The sequence below is a fragment of the Phlebotomus papatasi genome, chromosome 2, assembly GCF_024763615.1.
Source record: "Phlebotomus papatasi isolate M1 chromosome 2, Ppap_2.1, whole genome shotgun sequence".
In the NCBI taxonomy this organism is placed as follows: Eukaryota; Metazoa; Arthropoda; class Insecta; order Diptera; family Psychodidae; genus Phlebotomus; species Phlebotomus papatasi.
The window spans coordinates 37,462,503-37,484,640 of NC_077223.1; the positions used below are offsets into that span (position 1 = coordinate 37,462,503).

General features: G+C 34.3%; 1 protein-coding gene across 1 annotated transcript; it reads right to left on the bottom strand.

Moving 5' to 3' along the window:
• Positions 1-1,369: 1,369 nt before the first annotated feature.
• Positions 1,370-22,097, bottom strand: LOC129804074 (uncharacterized). Its single transcript, XM_055851104.1, has 6 exons — positions 21,780-22,097; positions 21,224-21,365; positions 16,311-16,515; positions 16,036-16,231; positions 11,556-12,510; positions 1,370-6,706 (listed from the first exon to the last, which is right to left on the bottom strand). The coding sequence occupies exons 2-6, from the start codon at positions 21,351-21,353 to the stop codon at positions 4,917-4,919; spliced, it is 3,276 nt and encodes a 1,091-aa protein (XP_055707079.1). The 5' UTR covers positions 21,354-21,365; positions 21,780-22,097; the 3' UTR covers positions 1,370-4,916.
• Between the last annotated feature and the right edge of the window lie 41 nt (positions 22,098-22,138).

Consider the following 22,138-nt stretch of genomic DNA (forward strand, 5'->3'; position numbering starts at 1 on the left):
GGGGAAGTGCTCATAATTTTGGACAGTCTGCATATAAGCATCGATATCCTAAGTTTGAAGTGCGATATTTTCAATACTAATTAACTCTTTTTGTTACTCTCTTTTCAGAAGGATTGTTTAGAAACTTGGCAAGCTATTTATCATCTAATTTTTACTAAAATTAGTTTTAATACGTTTAAAAATGAATTGATATGTAGAGGTGAATTTGACTCTTATTTTGGACAACTTGGTTATTAATTTTTACAACTTGTCTGTAAATTTGGACAGATAATCCGCCTCAATAGGATGCCCATTGTTCTTCATTTGATGAACCAATCTTACCAAGTCCTCTTCCTGTTCATGTAAGGGAAACGTAGAATGTCACAAGAAGCCCGGAAACTTTCCATATCATTCATTAAAGTGAGTTGACTTCGGTACTCCAAGTACGCGCGGATTCGCTCATTCCTTGGCCTTTCCGGGAACTTTCAAGGCATTTCTCGCTACATCTCTTTCGTAGAGATGATGCTCCTTTGTTTCTCCAGGCATTTATACAACCTAGTCATCACAAAAGCTAAAACTTCACGAAATTTCGTGAGAAAAACACCTGTCCAAAATAAGAATCATCACCTCACTGGTGAATGTCTTAAAAAATTTCCCATTTTTCACACGAAAAATATAATTCACAAGGCAAATCTCACTTCAGGTCAAATGTACAAATCATCAGTAACGTGAATCAACACAATATTCAATGAATATTCAATAATATCACTCAAAAACAGCGAACAAACTTTGTTAGTACTTCACCAAAACTAAATAAGACTGAAGTAAGCCACGAAGTTCTGTCATATTTCTCGTAAGCAATCGCTCACACTGAATTTTCAACAAAGCAATTTCAACTCAAATCATATTCAAATTTTAACGTATTTAGTGTTAAAATCTTCCAAAAAGAACAAATATTTAGATAGAATTCATTGTTCATCAAATATTGGAATAAAAATCCATCATTTTAATCAATTTATTTTTAGTGTCCAATGTTATCCTCAAAGTGTCCAAAATAAGAAACTGGACAAAATTATGAGCATTTCCCGTATCATCTCCCTCTTGATTTTTTCTTTTTCGTTAATATTTCACTATTTTTTTTTAATTGAAAATTTTTTATTTTCTTTTCAATCATCACTTACCAATTCGGACTTTCCATGACTAATGGCCTCTACACACTTGAGAAATTTATGTCCATATTGAAGAGTTTTTCCTACACAAGTGTAGGGAATTTACTTCAATATGGACCTAAATTTCTCTAGTGTGTAGATGCTATAAGTCTACCAAAATCTTCGTCAAAGCATCCATAAAAAAACCTAAAATTTTCGAGGACAAATTAAAAGACTGATTAGTTTCAAAATTATTTTTTTAATGTATTTTTTTCAATAATTTCCTTGTAGTACATACTTTTCACCAATATGCAGAAGATACTTTTGTTTTTAGTTACACACAAAGATCATATTACATTAGCTGAAGACATTTCCTTTTTTTTTCCTTTGAAATGTAAAAATAAAATATATGTAACACAAAAAAAGAAGTATTAAATATTATCTTGAAAGAAGCATATGCAAATTGTATTTGATGCGAATTAAAACGGAAATTACAATCTTTTTTTATTCTTTATTTTCCTCTTTGCTAATTTCAACCATTTCTCCAAAATTCTAGAGAAAAAAATATCCATATTTCTTTTTTTTTATCCACCCACTTGTCTCTTTAAAAAATACACCATTCTTTTTTTGTTATTTAATAATTTGATAGTTTTCAACTAACTATAAATATATAGGTATATTGCAATATTCTCTACATAATTCTTCTTTTTTTTATCTTGCTCTATTCAGTGTTAATAGGATATCAATTTTTTTTTCTTCACCTTTCTATCCCATAATTATATATATATTTGTTTTTCTTCAGTAAATCTCTCATTTTGACTACAAGAGCATTTTTTTCTTCTTCATTAAAAATATATAAGGGGAAAGTGCTTTCCTTTCGAACGTTCATGCCTTCGAATAATGTGAATTTCTTTTATTTTTTGTAAGAGATTTACACATAATCATCAGGTAGTTATCAATAATTAATGATAAGCTAATAGTTAATAGAAATGTGTACGGCGTTATCACCTTTGCACATTAAAATTTTAATGTAATTCACATTAATTGTCGCTTGTGAGCGTCCAAATATGTTATTTGTGTCTTTGAGTCACTTAATATTTGGGGTTTTTCTATTTATTGATAAAGAAGTGGACTTGGCCTGCAAAAATAAGTTTAAATTTACATAAAGCATAAATATTTTTCACATTGAAAAATTAATGAGAAAATTCCATTAATTTTTCGCATTAATGCTATAAATCAATTTATATCAAATTTTGCGGGCCAAGTCTACCTTTTTATCAACAAATAGATCAATTTTTGAATATAAAATGATTCAAACACACAAATTACACATTTAGACTCTCACCAGAGACAATTAATGTGAATCATATTAAAATTTTAATGTGCAAGTGTGATAACACAGTAAGGGCCTTGACATACCTGAGGATTAGCCGAGAGACAGCTTAGCGTAATTATATTCGAAATAACGGTTAGACATCATTTCCATGATTTTCTACTAAGTCGTCTCTCGACTTAAGTCGTAAGTGTGTCTGGGGCATAACTCTTTTAACCCTTTAAGGACGATTGGGTCACCTGTGACCCATAAAGAAAATAATTTTTCCTGACTACCTAAAGTTATTTCTTTCTAATGTTTGTACATAATCACAAAGTAGAAAGATGTAGGAATCTAGGATATTTTTTGCAAATCTCCAGCTATTTGCTATATAAAAAATATTTGAGCTCAAAAATAACGAATTTTCAATTTTTTACGTTGATGCTTGAATTTTAATATTTTTAATATTTCTAATTTTTTTAAGCAAAAACCTCTTAATTCAATTTTTTCAATTTCAATTTATTCAAAGCTTTTGAGCTTGCACTCTTGAAAGCTTAATACACAAAAAAAATTCCAGAGATACATATAAATAATAAACAAATAAATAAATGTGGTCAGGAAGTATTCTTTTGCGCCCACCGGCGTCTAAGTGTTGGTGACCAACCTACTCCAGAGTAAAACGGTGGAAAACTAATTCTCAGGTTGTATAAGCGATCTGCATCATTAAAGAGAAAAAATTCTTCCTGACCAGAAAACGAGAAAAAAATCAAATTAAGAAAGCAAGACTACGGCGCCAAAAAGGTTTGGATAAGCTGCCGTTTCTCTTCTCTAGGAAGTTCATTCCAGAGAATAACTCCCTCAACAAAGAGGGAATTGTGAAGAATGCGGCTCCCCGATCTCAGCACGGCGAGGCACGAAGACCTAACAGAAGGACCCGGCACTAGGAACTCCGTCAGAACTCTTAGGACTAGAAACTATAATAACTATAGATAATATTTCTCAACAAAGTAAAAATTATAGTTTATTAATATTTTCAGGAAAGCTTCATAATTTTCATGGGTCATATATGACCCAATCGTCCATAAAGGTAAAAAAACACTGAATCTGTCACTAGTGGATTTTCCAAGATTTGAGGTTAGAATGTTTCATGTTTTTGTGTAAGGGTGCGCAAAATAGTTAATTATTCGTGTAATATTGTGTGATATATCAATTAGCTGAAATTTCCCAGTGCAATACTGACAAAAAAAGGTAATATTTTGATAATTTATAAGATAATTCTGCGTATATGTTGTAAATTCATAACTTTTTACTCTTGTAGATGATTTCAAAAATGGAGAAAAAAAATTTCATGATCAATAAACCCGAAATCATCCACATATTATGCCCGGAAGATAGCGATGATCCCGACAATCTTGTCTTGAACGAAAGCGACATAATATATTTGGAACAAGACGTGGATGAAGTGGACTTTAAAGTCTTCATCGAAAAAGCATCAACTCCGGAAGAACTCCCAGATCCACAGCAATGTGCAACTGTACGTCTGAAATTCCCAGAGACAAGCAACATTGCACCTACCCATTACCATCAAACATGTTTCAAAGAAAACTGAGGTGCACATGGTGCTATCAGAAAAAAGGATTATAAGACCAATTGTATTTGTGAGGCATGCGACATTTATCTCCGTGTTACCAGTACTCGCAATTGTTTCGATGAATATCAAAAAATTAAAAATGAAGTAAACAATAATACATTTTTTCATAAAAATTATTGTTTTTGCGTACAAGTCTTCAAGAGTCTTTGAGACCAAAAATTGAATGAGATTTTTTAAAATAAATTTTTGATCGTTTTAATTTTTACTTGTACTCTAAATATTGCTTTTATTATTACAAATATATTCAAGTTATTTATCTTTCAAAAATAACAGAGCAAACGAGTAAACTAGTCGTCTGGAAAATTTTCTGTTTTTTTACCTTTAAGGACGATTGGGTCATATATGACCCATAGTTTTCCAGGACTCCTAGGGATGGGAAAATTTCTTTTGAACCGTAAATCTCTTATTTAGGCTAAAATATCGAGGGAAACTTGATTTCGTTGAATTTCGCTGAGCGGAAAGCTTCTAGTCCTTAAAGGGTTAAGAAAAATAAAAAAAAAAATCACATTATTCGAAGGCATGAATGTTCGAAGAGAGATTACTTTCCCCTGTATACTTTTCTTTTTATAATCATTGTAGTGAATATTGTAAAAAAAACGAGAAAAAGAACATTAATAAAATATTATGTAAAAGGATTTTCAATCCTAAATGTTTGTTTTTTTTTTGTAAGAATAATCACCAAAAAAAAATTCAATGCTCTAAAAGGCAATAAAAAATAATAGTTTTATATAATGTACATGATAAAAAAAAAATAAAAGAGTAAATAAGAAAAAAAGCGAGAAATCAACAATAGGCAATATTTTTTTTGCTTTCTTGTATTTTTTTTTTAAATTTTAGGTAACTTTTGTGCCACAACAAGTGGATTTTCTCGTGCAAGAATCTTTCGTCCTTCCTGCTTAAAATTGTACGAACAATTGTGAGCTTCAGCATAGCGATGCTGCGGACAAAATACCTTTTCACAGTGACACCTCATCACCATTATCAGTCCCAATTTCTTCTTACACTCAGCACAACGCAATTTTTTGCCCTTCTTCACAACACCTCCTACTATGGCAGCATCATCAACATCATCAATTTCCGTGGTCTTTGCCATGGTCCCCACAATACAATCAACATTATTACTGTGGCACTTTTTACCGGAAATTGTTGTTGTTGATGATGATGATGCTGTTGCCGTTGATGTGGCAAATTTCACTTGAGCATCATTAATTTCTGGCAAAATCAGTCCATTATTATTGCCTTGTGCACCATCAAACATCCCAAGTGTATCAATTTCTATCACATCATCCTCAAATGTGTCAAAATTGATATTGAAAAGACTTTCATTGGACGGAAAGGAAACTGGGAAATCACCATTACTACTACTACCACTACCACCAATACCATGATGATGATGATGATGATCATGATGATGATGATGATGATGGTAGTTTAATCGGGCAAAGGCAGAAAAATCATCCGTTGGATCTTGCCCAGGGAGATGTTCATGGGACATATGATCACTATTGCTACCATCAAACACCCTCCAATCCCTCTCACCACCCCCGCCACCATTGACAGCTGTCACTTTGTCATTCCTCAATCGTACAATCTTTGTTCGATCGAGGTTCTCATAGCTCCTCATATAATCCAAATGTTCATTATTTCGATGCCTCAGCAGAGACGGCAATTCCCTTCCACCCTTAGCACCACCCGTTACACTTTCTCCCTTCACCCTGCCCGGCAGACATTCCAAATCCGACGTACTGCTCGACAGGCAAGTATCAGCTGGATGTCGACGGTACATAAAGGGTGACGCTGCCGATATCCCATTCAAACGCGAACCAGCCGTCCCACTTGACGTCACCCCACCAATACCCCCGCCGCCGCCGCCGCCGCCACTGTAATTATTGAGCAATGTCGGACTACTCCCAAACATCATCCTGAACTCATTCATCTCCACAGACTTTGACTTCCCACCCGTTCCACCATGATGCAACATTTCGCAACTATTGAAAACATCATCATCATCGTCATTTGGTGATATATCACCACTACTCATAAAATTAAACGATGTACTCGACTGTGGAGATTGTTTGTCAAAATCCAATGGTGATCCTGTCTTCCAGCAATCTCCTCCTCCTCCTCCTCCCCCCATCTTCATCAACCCATCATCATCATCCAAATCCTTCCTCCCAATTTGCAAACACGCACCAGCAGCACCATCACATTCAGCTCCATCGGCTGGATCATCATTCAAAAAATTCAATTCTAAATTACTCAGTCCTATATCACTCGATGACTTTTTGCAAACGGCACCTTTACCACCTACATCACCACCACCACCGCCACCACCTCCGCCACCGCCACCACTATCCAACACATTCAGTAATTCCTGTCGTGAATTCTTCGTACTTGATGGTGAATCATACAATTGCAGTATTGATTCAGTTGATGATGACACCTTGGGATCAGCCCCACTGCCATCGTCACTCTCAATCTTTGCAAAAGAATCCAAAACAGTCTTGGGGGATTCACCACGCAGAGCCAGAGTCTCCAATTGGGAATCAGATGAGTGAAATGATTCCACCGGGGAATCCTCACGTATAAGCAATTTAGGTAGTTCATAATTATTTCCTGGTGGGACACACACAAAAAAAAAAGAAAGAAGTATGAGGTATTTCCTGCTTATCTTTTGCTAAGATTCTTTTTAGACGACATTTGAATGTATGCAGGCAAATTCAATTGAGTTGAATTTTAGGGATAGGGTAACTGTGCTATCACACTTGCACATTAAAATTTTAATATGATTCACATTAATTGTCGCTGGTGAGAGTCCAAATGTGTAATTTGTGTGTTTGAATCATTTTATATTCAAAATTTAATCTATTTGTTGATAAAAAGGAAGACTTGGCCCGCAAAATTTGATATAAATTGATTTATAGCATTAATGCGAAAAATTAATGCGATTTTCTCATTAATTTTTTAATGTGAAAAATATTTATGATTTAGGTAAATTTAGACTTATTTTTGCAGGCCAAGTCTACTTCTTTATCAATAAATAGAAAAACTCCAAATATAAAGTGACTCAAAGACACAAATAACATATTTGGACGCTCACAAGCGACAATTAATGTGAATCACATTAAAATTTTAATGTGCAAGTGTGATAACGCTGTAAGTGTGCCAAATTCCGGCCAGCTTGCAATTCCGACAACCTTTTTTGTTCCTCGAATTTCTATGATTTTTTAGTTTTTACATACTCTAGAGATTATACAATGCAAAAGAATAACAAAAAATGTAGCTTCGACAAACAAATTGACGTGAAAAAGACATTGGAAGAATTCCCGAAGGGCAAGGAACTATGAGAATGAAGGTGGCCGAAATAAGGCACCAAAGCTATGTCTACAATTTTATTCATTTTAAAATGTATTAAAAATGATTTTAGAGTAAATAAGCACGATAAACTGTCTACAAGGTTATAGGCAACACTCCTAAAGTAGAAGGAATGAATAAAATCAATTTCTATTAAAGATATTACATTTCAAATTTGAGCTATGCCGAAATTTGGCACACTTACCCTAATAAATAATAATTATTATTAATAATGCAGCGGCAAATTGCCATATGTATATAAAAGGGGTGGCAAATCGTCCCAGGCGTCCCAGGCTTTGCGAAATGCTCAAACTCGTGACTTAGATGCTATACCTCAAAAGTACTTTTGCATCATTTACCATTTACAGGTACTCAACCGATTTGAATCGATTCATAAATCACTCAATTCCACAAAATAGTTTAAAGGACAATAAAAATTATATTCTAACAAAAATTACTTATCGGTAAAATAACCGGTTCATTACCGGTTCACAACCGATTTGAATCGATTCATAAACCACTCAAAATATTTCCCAAAATACACCTCAGAAGTAATTAAAATGAATTTCGTATAAAAATTATTTATCGGTTATGAACTAGCTCATTACCGATTCAAAACCGATTGGAACAGGTTCAGTTTTGTCGGAAATTCCAAGACCTTTCAAACGACCCCAAACATGACCCCATTTGCTTGATAAATGCGCTCTCTAGGGACTTTTTAACCTTTGACCTTGAAAACCCGTTATTAGGAATGATTCAACGGTATTTTCGTCTAAGGACGACATATTCGCCTGGGTAGTCTATAAAACATATCCAAAAATAAAAAAAATTCGCACGACGCGTTTTCGAGCAATCCCATAAAATATGGTTTTGGTGGGGAAGGGGAGGGGTAGGGGAATAATCGACTTATAGAGGGGTCCCCCGAAGGTCCCAAGTCGCTATCTCTAACCGTTTGGCCTCTAGAGATGATGACAGTTGGACGGACACGCGGACAAACAGCGTGATGCCAAAAAATTCGAAACTTCAGATTTCCAAAATACGACTCGTTGGAGGGTAAGGAGTCGAAATATATACAGTGGGTGTCAATAGTTTGTTGCCCAATGCATGTTTGAGTAAACAAGTGAAAAAACTGATAGAAAAAAAAATACTTTTTCAAATTTTTCTTTTTGCAGATGAGTTCCCTGTAATCCGTAGATATTATTTATATTTTCCAAAAAAATTAAATAGTTTTATTTCATATCAAAAATAATTGTTTTCCAAAAGTTGGTCATTTTTGAAAAATCAAAAGTTTGTTGCCTCTTTTAAAAAGTAATTCAAAATGGTCAAAACTTACAACCAACTTTATGTAAACCGGTTACATTTTGAGTTTATGTCATTTGAGAGTCAAATGGTGGATTTGTACATTTCTAAAGTTGAGAATGGTAAATATATGTATATAAAAATGATGATAAATAATAAGAAATAATCTAATTTTGATAATTATAATTTAGATTACAAATGGCAAATTACAAAAAGGTAAAAGGTGGGAAATTGTCCAGAGATACTGTTGGAATGAATCGGCGTCGCTTAACTCTTTCCGGACCGCAGCATATGCTGCAAGCCAATTTCACAATTTTTCAGGAATTAATTGAGGTCTTATAAAAAATATCTTACATTTGGACATCCTTATAGTTTGTAATCATCCACAAGAATCGGATTTTTATCAGTTCTGAATAATTAAAAAACATTGTTTTCATAGAATATTCATATGCTTCTTTGGGTACTACAGTCCCAAAAGAGACGAAAGAGTTAACTTTAAAAATGTACAAATCCACCATTTACCTCTCAAATGACATAAACTCAAAATGTAACCGGTTTACATAAAGTTGGTTGCATGTTTTGACTATTTTGAATTAGTTTTTTAAATGAGGCAACAAACTTTGATTTTTCAAAAATGACCAACTTTTGGAAAACCATTATTTTTGATATGAAATAAAATTAATTACTCCCTCCGTTCCGAAATAAGTCGTACGTTTGGGGAAAAACTAGGGATTAAGGAATGGTTTCAGAGAATGTTTTTGTTATTTGCAAGTATCTTGTGTATGAACTATCCTCCATGTTCAGGGATAATATGGAGATTCTATCACGATGAAATATTGAGATTTCTCATTCAATTTTTTTTTCATTCCTTTAAGAATTATATAATGAAATTTTCATTATTTATGTATAAATATCGTTTGAGTTTGCCACAATCCAAATTTGCAATGAAGGAATCGCACCTCTATAAGCTGATCTAGGCAGGGTGCATATAAGCATCAATGTTCCAACTTTGAAATGCGATATTTTCAATAATAATTGACTTTTTTTGTTACTCTCTCTTCAGAAGGATTGTTTAGAATCTTGGCAAGGGTTTATTGTCTTTGTTTTTACTAAAATTAGACTTAATACGTTGAACAATTAATTGATATAAAGAGGTGAATTTAACTCGAATTTTGGACAACTTGGTTGTTAATTTGGACACTTTGGTGGAAAAGCACCATTTAGGTTTCGAAATATTTGATTAAATCAAATAAAGTTGGAGTATTCAGAAGAGTTGTAGCATTTAACGAGAACTTTACTAAACACAAAGTGAAATTATATTTTAAGAATTAGAATACGAGGCAGTCATTTTAAAAATCCATTTTTTGACCATTTCTACCTTAGGTCAAGCTTAGGAGAGTTAGACTGGCTTAATTTTTTTTATCGAAACCTCTTAGCCCCAGCTGTAACATGCAAAATTCAGCTTTCTGGGATTTTCACTTGTGGGATTTTGACTTTTCAAGATTTTGACCCATTCCGGATGTTGGCCCATTAGGGATTTTGGTTTATCGAATATTTGCGTTCGGGGTTTTGACCTTTCGGAAATTTAGCTTTCGGGATTTTTTTAAAATGATTTTGGGCCTTTTCCGGATTTTTGCGTTCGGGATTCTTGGCGTTTTAGGATTTTGACCGTTTCGAAAATTCGTTTTTGGGATTTTAGTTATCCGGATTTTGGTCTCGGAATTTTGGCATTTCTGGAGTTTGATCTTTTCAGAATTTTAACTTTCGGAAGTTTTGCTGTCATGATTTTGTCCTTTTCATGATTTTGGCTTTCAGGATTTTGAACCCGAGATCTAAAGCTTAGTCAGATGGGGTAATTTTTCTATAATTTCTTTCTTATCAGGCAATATTTTTGGCAAAATTTTGATTTCAGATTCAATATTCTAATTAAATTAAATTAAATTCATTAAAATTAAATGAAAAGTAATTTTCAAAAAAATAGCATTGATTTAAAAAAGTCTTGAATTTTGGCAATTGGCCGATAAATTGATTTTTAATCCAAAAATCAATTGTATTGACTTACTTTTCAATCGATTTAGGAAATTTTGGGTTCATTCGTTGGAAGGGTCCAGGAAACCCTGATAAATCAGGATCGGTATTCAATTTTTTTTCTTCAACTGGAAATGAATCGATTATAAACCAATAACTCATTTTTATCCGAAAATCTGGATACGTTTTAAAAGTTGCCAAAGTCAAATACGAAAATAACCTTGAATAATTTCTTTTGGTGGATTTTTAAACGTAAAGACTAATTAGCCCTAGTTAGCCTATTTCTCAGCCGATTAAAGTAATTATGGATTTTTTTTTGAAAGGTATTGGAATACCTGGAAGCCAGAATCGATAAAACTTTGTTATAAACCGTTAATGAACCTGTATATTATCGGTATTTTTTATGCGAAATTCAAATGTATCATTTCGATTTTTTTGACGTAAATCGATACTACTTTTACACAAATCGGTCGTGAACCGGTAATGAAAACAATAGTCGTGTAACTCATTCTTAGAACGTAAAATGAATGTAATGGGTTTGAGCACTTTGTAAAGCATATGTAAAGAAAAATCCCTGGATTTATTTTGCTTTCGATTCCAGGGTGTCCTACTTTTGTGCAATTCTTTCTCAAATTTGAAGTGTTTCAATTAAAAAAAAAGTTCCATCTATTATTACATTTCTTTGAAAGAATTTTCAATTCTTAATGGCTCTGAACTAGATTGAACGAACAATCTACTTAAAGAAAAACTTTAGATACAAAAAAAGAAAATCATTGAAACTTACCATTTTCCGAGGGTAGCTTAAAAACTCGATATGCTGTATCTGCATTGGTTGTGTCAAGTTGAAAGTCACTTGAACATGAAGCTCTGGATTCACCATGATTATTTATGGCAAATGTATGTTGATGCTCAACAAAAAGCTTATTTTCGAAACTAGCTGTTGATAAATGTTTTGATAATATACTCCTCTTATTGAGCTTCTTCTCCTTCTCACACTTCCCAACACCACGCTCTCCACACGGATCCGACAGCGATGTTATGCGTGATTTGCTAAATTGCTCAATAAATTTTTCAAATTCCTGCACCTTTGTCTGTTCAGCTATTTGCTGCTCCTCTCGACTCCTCGCATTACTCGGTCGTCGTAGTACACTATCCAAGCACTTAGAACTGCCATGAACTTGATTTTCCTCAATTACCATGTCACTTTCCGTATTAATAGTTTTGAATGATCGATTTCTCCGAATATTCTCACGAATTTTCATCTTACTAAATTCCCCAATGGCTGTTGTAGGTGGTTTGGCACTTTTGCTTCTGCCACCAACATTGAAATAATTGACATTCACCAGTGGCTGAGCCACTTTTAGTGACCCTTGTGAGTGTCGATGATTGAAAAAATAAGAATTATTGTTGTTTATCTTTTCATTACTTTGACACCAATTCTTTCCTCCATCGCCATCCATTTTATTTCCCATGCGACTACTACCGCCACTACTATCAGCCTTTAGAGAGTTTTCCATTGTGGTAACAATATCAGTGACAACTGGTGCTCTTGCCTTTGACATAAATCCCAAACGACGGAGTTTCCTACCAATTTCCGTCTCAATGTTGCATTTTGAATGCGAACATGAAATCATCTCCATCGACCGACTCTCAGTGCTTTTACTATGATTTGTGCCAGAGGATTTTGGTGTTTTATTGCGCTTCTTCCATTCCAACTTCGTACGCAATTGATGCATTTTCTGCAAAGTATTTACATTTTTTTTTACTATGGAAATACCTTAAAATATCACTCTCTTTTGATATGGTTGTTTCCCCTTAAAGCTAAATTTAAGACCTAGGAGATAGGCTCATAATTTTGTCCAGTTTCTTATTTTGGACACTTTGAGGATAAAATTGGACACTAAAAATTAATTGATTAAAATAATGAATAATGAATTCTATCTAAATATTTGTTCTTTTTGGATGATTTTAACACTAAATACGTTAAATTTTGAATATGATTTGAGTTGAAATTGCTTTGTTGAAAATTCAGTGTGAGCAATTGCTTACGAGAAATATGACAACTTTGTGTTTACTTCAGTCTTATTTAGTTGTGGTGAAGTACGGTAGACTCTCGCTAATTCGGCTCTTTTAAGATCGGGCTACTTTTTAATTCGGCCAGCAGTTAAATTTGAAAAAGGTTTGTTGACATTTTTCGAGTTTGATTAAGATTATCTAAAGAAGCAAATATGCTCAAATTTGCCATGGTTTGTCTTAGTTCTGATGTGTTTTTGCATTATTAAGGGGTTTTCATGATATTTACAATAAATTCGAGTACGTAAACTTAATGTGACTATGCAAATGAACAAAAAATCGTTGCATTTCAAATAGTTTGACGCCCGAATTTCTCTCTAATTCGGGTGACATTTCGGTCCCAAATGCCCGAATTTGAGAGAGTCTACTATACTAACAATGTTTCTTCGTTTTTTTTTGAGTGATATTATTAAATATCCATTGAATATTGTGTTGATTCACGTTAGTGGTGATTTGTAAATTTGACCTGAAGTGAGATTTGCCTTGTGAATTAGATTTTTCGTGTATTATTATTAATCGTATCGAGATATTTATTACAAGGTAATCATTTTTACAATGTCATATCCCGTGTTGGAAGAATTTGCGAAGTCCATTGTAGACCGCCCAGGAGCGCCTTCCCGTAGTGTGGTGAATGCTTCTTCCATGCTCCCGGAGTTGTTGGGCGAGGCGGTGCATTTTTATTACGTTATATCACAGTGAAAATGTCTTTTTCTTAACATTCAGATCTTTGCACCGGGCGGGACTCGAACTCACAACAGTGAATCGAGCCAGGGAATCGATCCGCCCAAGAGCCAACGGTCTTGCCTATTGCGCCACTGATTCCCCGTGTGAAAAATGGGAAATTTTTTAAGACATTTACCAGTGAGGTGATATTCCTTATTTTGGACAGGTGTTTTTCTCTCGAAATTGCGTGAAGTTTTAGCTTTTGTGATGACTAGGTTGGACAAATGCCTGGAGAAACATAGGAGCATCATCTCTACGAAAGAGATATAGCGAGAAATGCCTTGAAAGGCTCCCGGAAAGGCCAGGGAATGAGCGAATCCGCACGTACTTGGAGTACCGAAGTCAATTCACTTTAATGAATGATATGGAAAGTTTCCGGACTTCTTGTGACATTCTACGTTTCCCTTACATGAACAGGAAGAGGACTTGGTAAGATTGGTTCATGAAATGAAGAATAATGGGCATCCTTTTGAGGCGGATTAGCTGTCCATATTTACAGCCAAGTTGTCCAAAATAAGAGTCAAATTCACCTCTACATATCAATTAATTTTTAAACGTATTAAAACTAATTTTAGCAAAAATAAGACGATAAATAGCTTGCTAAGTTTCTAAACAATCCTTCTGAAAAGAGACTAACAAAAAAGTCAATTAGTATCGAAAATATCGCACTTCAAACTTGGAACATCGATGCTTATAAGCAGACTGGACCAAATTATGAGCCTTCACCCTATTACATCAATTGACTGACATCAATTGAGTACTCGTAATTGATGTAAAACGGCTCCTAGATTTTTTTTAAAATTTTTTTTTGGAATATGTTTTAAAGGTAGTCCGATAGGTTCTGATCATGAACCGAGAGACGGCTTAATCAAGAAACTGATGGAAATGTAATCTAATGATTATTTTGATTAATTAGGTTAAGCCGTCTCTCAGCTTAAATAATAAGTGTGTCCAGAAAGGGAATTCTGTAATTTTCGTGGCATTGTCACGCGTGAGTTCGAAATCTGACAATGCCAATCGAGCTTTTTTTGTCATATCATATGAGTTCGAAAATGCAATTCACTGATTTTTTAATGAAATGCCTTTCATTAAAAATTTGATGAAGTTGATTTGTTGAACAACATTTATTGTCATTTGAATTGCCAGAAATCTCAAATATGTGACTTCTGATAATGTTACGTAAGCTGAAATGGCAATGCCATGGCTACAGAATCGCATTTTCGAAAAAGCTCTCCTGAGATTCAAACCCAATTTGTCATATGGCATTGCCATATGACAAATACAGACAAACCATACAGAGCGTTACAGAATTCCCCTCCAGAAAGGCAATTCTGTAACGCTCTAGCAATGCCATTTGACAAATTGGGTTCGAATCTTAGGAGAGCTTTTTCGAAAATGCGATTCTGTAGCCGTGAAATTGCCATTTCAGATCACGTGGCATTGTCAGAAGTTACATATTTGAGATTTCTGGCAATTCAAATGACAATAAATTTAGTTAAACAAATCAACAAAGACGTACTGTATTTTCATAAAATTATCAAGTAAATGTATTTCATTAAAAAATCAATGAATTGCATTTTCGAACTCATATGATATGACAAGAAAAGCTCGAATGGCATTGTCAGGTATCGAACTCACGCCTGACAGTGCCACGAAAATTACAGAATTCCCCCTACAGGGCCTTATAATACGGTTAGTCCCATTGCGTTTCCTAATTGACTTGCTTGAACTTAAAAGCTTTCGAAGTATTTAAAGTTTTCAAAGCTCTAGTCAAGCAGTGTAAGCGATAGAACCAATAAAATTTAATGAAATATATTAATTCCGCGTGGAAAATATTTAAAAAATAACATGTTATTTTTAATTTTCACAATATATTTTAGTGTTATGGCGTTCTTCAATTGGTTAGAGCTCTTTAAATATTATTAAATTTTTTCAAGGTTTAATCAAATCACAGAATACGATGAAATATTAAAATATTTTATAATATTAAATAATTATTTGTGCTTAAAAGTTAATAAATACGAATTTGACAGTAAATTATTTTTGTTAATTAAAAATCTTAGTAGTGGAAAAAATTAATCATCTTTATTTTTCCCTTTGTAAAACTTCTATTATGATGTTGAATATTTGAGTTCTACACTACAATGATTTAATATTTAATATTTTTTCTTTTCTTTTTACTAAACTTACTTTCTTGCATTTATTTTCTAAGATTTTGCACAAATTGGGCGTCGATTTTTTTAACGAATCTTATCAACATTCTACAACTTATGGCCACCAAATCTTTCAATTTAATATTCAATCGAATAAAGCAAGAGACTAGATCACAGCTACCACAAATTTATCAGTGCTTAATCAATAAATTTAACCTATAGAACCTTTTCCCAGTTCAATAAACCCCCCTTACTTTAATCCCAAGGAAAGCCTAAATAATCTTATCAGAAATTTGTAATTAATAATTCACTTACCTCCAGAGTATTAATATTATCATTCAGCCATTGGTCATTTTGTGACTCATTTGTAGCAGCTTCTGTATGTTCTTCCGAACCTTTTGTTAGTAAATTCTTTCCTGTGCGAAATTTCATCAAACGATGAATATTCTTCTTGCAATCCTTATAAACCAGAACCTTAACACCAGGCGTTGAAATTGTGAGAGGTTCTTGCCTGCAGAAAAATATATTATTTATTGCAAAGTTAATTATAAAATTGATAAGAAATTGTAAATGAACAAGTAGACACTTGCCTAGATGTATTGAGGACGTCACTTAAATCAAACCAATTCTCATAGTCAGGAAGAGTGACGACACGACGTGCAGAAACAGGTCCACCTTTGAGGCCAAGAACCAATTTTAACCGAGACCCCTTTACCAACGGTATATCCTTCATTTCCGTCGTGTCGCTCAATTCATTGTGATTGTAGAGCAAGTGCTGATGCCCAACTGGAATACCTACAAGTGACAACAGCATTTAACAATGAAATTGTATGCAAATGCTAGTTAAGTTTTATAATAAAGACCGTGGCTTCTCCCGCTTTGCTCATTCATTCAGCTCAGAATGTTCCAAGTTTTAATTTATTGCATAATTCCAAATCTACGCGTTAATTTCTACCACTGACTGAAGACATTCCTAATTCAATTTCTCCAACTGACGCTCTCTCATTTTATTCATCCACATAATTATTCTAAAATATATCTCCGGGTGCTTATTGGGAAAGCAAAGAGAATGTGCGGATTTTACTGATAATACAGCGTGAAATATTTATTAATAATAGCACGTCTTATTATTGTCATGAAATTTCATGTCGTTGGATCGAACTGAAACCTTATCAAAGTATTATTCACACCTCTCTGATCACGAAAAATGTAACTAACTAATATCATCACTGAGAAAAAAAAGAGCCTGCGATTAACATTTTTTCGTCATAACTAACACTTTTTCGGTGTAAAAATATATCACCATTTTTTCATGTTAATTTTACACCTTTTAAGGGTAAAATCAACATGAAAGAAGGGTAACTTTAACCCATAATACACCTAAAAAGAGTCATATTTACACCGATTTCGGATCAATAATATATTCGGATTTCTCTCAGTGATGAAATGTAACTACCGCTTTGGTCATTATTTTTAAACATATTAATATTGGAAATACTGGTGATAGAATATTCATATTTTAGGTTTAGTTCCTTAAGCCCTAAATAGACTTAGGCTAATCCTTGGGAATATTTAACCTGTAATGGCAGCAATGGTTTAGCCCAAACTATTATACACTGAAATCTTGCACTAAGGGAAATCCGAAAAAGTTAAAATAACATTCCGGAAATGATTATTTTACCCTGCAATATTGAACCGAAATCGGTGTAAATATTACCCTTTTTTGGTGTATTAGGGGTTAAAGTGACCCTTTTTCATGTTAATTTTACCCTTAAAAAGGTGTAAAATTAACATTAAAAAATGTTGATATATTTTTACACCTAAAAAGTGTTAAAGTTATGAGGAAAAAAAGATAGGCACCGCCGTTTTTTTCTCAGTATAGTATCACGGAAAGAGGCCCTTTATACAATTTTTTTCTATTTGATCCTTTATCGCCTAATTTTACTGGCTAAATAATTCCGAGGATCAGAATGAATCTATTTGGGGCTCTTAGACTGCTTCTAAATGGGTTTGTTTCGAAGTGCACCCCAGTGGACTACTCTATACACCGATGAGTCTTACGAAATTTCTCTTAGTGGTTCGTGCCTGTCATAACTTTTCTCCACGTTCTGTTATAACTGTCATAATATTCCCAAGTGCGCCTCGGCTAAAACAGAAAGTATGACGGATTTTCTATATCATATCGAAACGTTTCGAATTGAAACACACGGTGCGTAAAATCCCTTTTTAAAATATTTCATTAGACAAAACCACACCGGACCCCTATGACATCTACAAACTAGAAAAAATTATGTCCATATTGAAGCAAATTAGCTAAGCTTGTGCATGAGAAACTCTTCAATATGGACATAAATTTCTCTAATGTGTAGAGGTCATTAGAAAGCACGTAAATGGGGAGATTTTGATTAGAAACCTCCAATTAAAGTCCCCTCCCTCCCCAGAATTTTAGTCCAGTGAGATTTTGCTAATCTTTCGTCGCATAAAATCTCTTTCTTCTTTCCAAGCCATTGAGACAGTTCTAAATCCGATGTTGCTTTTTTTTGTTTTTCAATAATTTTTTTCTTTCCTCGAAAATCGTTCTTGATTTGAAAGTGCGAGGCGTTGGAGTAAGATTTTTTCACATTTATACGATTTTATTTTGATTTAAGAGAACAGGTATTTTCCGTTAGAAATGAAATAAAAAGGACTAAGTTTCATGACATCATAGGAATTCGCCTTTTTCAAATAGGAGGATGTGGGGCACCTTTGAAAATGAGGTACCTTTGAACTGGTTTTGTCTTGGATTTACGTGAAAAAATCTTAGTAATCTGAGGATAAATTATTGAAATCGCAGTCGCACTTGTGAGTTCTTTAGTGGCAGAGAGAAATCCACTTCCTCACCCCGCAAATTCAGAACCTTTTGTAACGAATCCTTTATAACTTAAAATAATCTTTGCACGTGCTCAAGAATCTGCGGGGTACGCCAGTGGATTTGTTTCAGCCAGCTGACGGATGCAACTGGGATTTCAATCATTATCCCTCTGATGATTTGAGGTTTCCAGAATGAATTAATTTTCACATTTTCTGATTTTACACGAAGGTCGTTTTTAATAATTGTATTACGATATATTTTTAATTTGCGTCCCTTTAATCACATTTTACATTATGCCTCTATGCCTGAGTTTTTGAGAATACTTTGCCAAATCTGATAATCTGACAGAATTTTTTTCGACCGGTTTTCGTTGTACCGGAAACGCATAAACATATTTTGGAAAGCGTTCTTTTCCTTAATGGTGTCTACACACTAGAAGCTGTTTTCGTCAAAAATTGCCTTTTACTGCTCGAACTCCACGGAGAGAGCAGTTATGTATAATTCCTAGATTTTTTCACCCCCAAAATTTCCACCTCCCATCCCCCGGAGATCACTTTTCTCAACAAATCTTCACGTTTTAGACGATTTCTGAGAAATGTCGTCACGCTGTTTGTTCGTTTGTCCGTCCGGCCGTCATCAGCTCTAGAGCCCAAACGGTTAGAGATAGAGACTTCGGACTTTCGGGGGACCCCCCATAAGTCGACCCAATGATCGTTGACATGCCCTTCATTTTCCCCCCGCCACTCCCCTTTTCCCACCAGAACTATGTTTTTTTGGGATTGCTCGAAAACGTGTCGTGGGATTCTTTCATTTTTAGATATGTTTTAGAAATTACCCAGGCGAACATTTCGTAATATTCGAAAATACGGTTGAATCATTCCTAATAACGGTTTTTCAAGGTCAAAAGTTAAAAAGTTAATAGAGAGCGTACTTATCAAGCAAATGGGGTCATGTTTGGGGTCGTTGGAAAGGTCTTGGAATTTCCGACAAAAATGAACCGGTTCCAATCAGTTTTGCATCGGTAATGAACCGGTTCATAACCGATAAAAAAATTTTATCTGAAAATCAATCCTATTACTTTTAAAACTAGTTTGGGGGATCTTTTGAGTGATGAATCGGTTCAAATCGGTTGAGAACCAATAAACGATAAATTATGCGAAAATACTTTTGCGGTATAGCATCTTAAGTGACGAGTTCGAGCATTTTGCAAAGCCTGGGAAGCTTTGCCACCCTTTTTTTTAAATTCTGACTTTCTGCCTGGCCTCTACACACTATGAGAAATTTCTTTAAAAATGCCTTTTTAAAGAATGTTTCCCCTATCCTTGTAGGCAGAAACGTCAGATTTTTTTTTAAAGGCAATTTTTGACTAAAATTACCTTTCTCTTTACTAAATTTAAAGTAAAAATCTTACTTTAAATTCCAACTGAATATGTGTTATAGGAAGGTATTAATGGGAACATTAATGTGAGGATTGATTTTATTCCTAAAGGCGTCCACCCACTCGAAGGAATTTTCGTCAAAAATGGCCTTCTTCTTTTAAAAAATTTTGACGTTTCTACCCGGAATTACAGAGGAAATTTTCTTTAAAAAGTATTTTTTTTAATTACTCCTAGCACTTCTAGTGTTTAGAGATAATCAAATAATGCTTTGACTAAATTTCCTTCACTTTCTCACTTACTAAGCCATTTCTCGGCTTATGCCAAGAGACGAATTAATCATAAACTGATGGAAATGTAGTCTGATCAATATTTTGATTTTAATTAGGTTAAGCCGTCTCTTGGCTTAAGCCGTAAGTGTGTTTAGGACATAGGGTAAGTGTGCCAAATTTCGGCATAGTTGCATGCAAGCGTTAAAGTCTCAAGTTTGAAATGTAATATTTTAAATTCAAAATGGTTTTTTTTTTATTCTTTCTTTTGTAAGAGTGTTGCTTGGAAACTTGTAAAGAGTTTACCGTCTTAATTTACTTTAAAATAATTCTTAATACATTTTAAAATGAATAAAAATATAGACATAGCTTTGGTGCCCTATTTCGGCCATCTTCATTCTCATAGTTCCTTGCCCTTTGGGAATTCTTCCAATATCTTTTTCACGTCATCTCGTTTGTCGAAGCTACATTTTTTGTTATTCTTTTTCATTGTATAATCTCTAGAGTATGCAAATACTAAAAATTCATGGTAATACGAAGAACAAAAAATGTGGCCGGAATTGGAAGCTGGCCGGAATTTGGCACACTTACCCTAACTCTTCCAAAATTTGGAACTGTCAAATACGATACTCCCAATTGAATTTGCTCATTCAGAATCTCACCTACCACAAGCTTATCTGGGTTTATGACCTGCTTTATCACTGACATTCTGAGAGGGTATGGCAATTTTTTTGCTACGTCTAGACTCTCAGGAGGAGAGAGAAAAAATGAAATTTTGCACGTATCAAGTGCTATGACATATTTCTAAAATTAGACTGTTTTTTCTTCTTCTTTGCAAAGAAAAATCTTTTAGCTCTGGTTTTCTGGCGTAGATACGGTTGAGGATCTCTTCGTTACGATGACAACACGAAGGTTAATATTACTTGGAAATCCTGGGATGTGGGTTCAACAATAACCGTGTCCAGGAGACGGTGTAATATTGCCGGATGATTTTGTACTTTGCTTACCTTCATACTTCTGTATCCGGGACTTGATGTAGCCGATGGTATCCTTCTCAGTTACGGTCACTTTCAACTCTGACCCCGTCAGAGTCTCCACAATGATGTCGTATTGAGGCGTAGACTGTGGTGTCAACATTTTTTTTTTACCCTGGGAACGATTTCAATGGAAAATTAGGCATCCAATAAAACTGAGACTGTCGTGGAAATTTTTTATTGTTCCCCATTTTATCAACGTCACTGATAAAATGCTTATTATATTCTCTTCGCAATATCACCAACCCCTTTCACCGCTCTGCCCATCCCGTGAATCCGCGTTATGTTAAAAATATTATTATTAGAAAATTGCGACACCCATTTTAGGCACTTATATTGCAGCTCTCTGGCGTGTGGCTTGAAGGTGACGTTTTACAAAAATTTTCCTTCAGGCCGATTTTGCTTTGAGAGAGTCTCTTGCCCCCGCGATAGGCGGACAAACCCTAAGCGTCCAAAACACAAAAATCCCCCAAATACCCCACAATCCAAGCCCCATGCATATTCCAATGCATTACGAAGGAAAATTTACCTCTGTTTCTCAATGCACACTATGATTTTTTCAGAAAATTGGCGAATTTTCAAGTAGCAAAATCACCAAAGAAAAATTATACAACGCAATTCCCTTCAGCCATCACTTTTCACACGAGCACTTTTCACTGCCTCACCCAGCAATTCCTATGCAATGTATCACAGACTACATGCATAAAACTATACTGAAAGATTTTCACACAGAATTATGATGTAAATTCCAGAAAATTGCTGACAAAATGGATTTAGCTAAAAACTTTTTAGCTGCAATCCATCCAACTTACACGACGATTAATCGAGAAATTAATCGCCCTCCTTTTCGATTAATCTTTGCTGCCAACAGCGCTCCTTGCGGCTGCC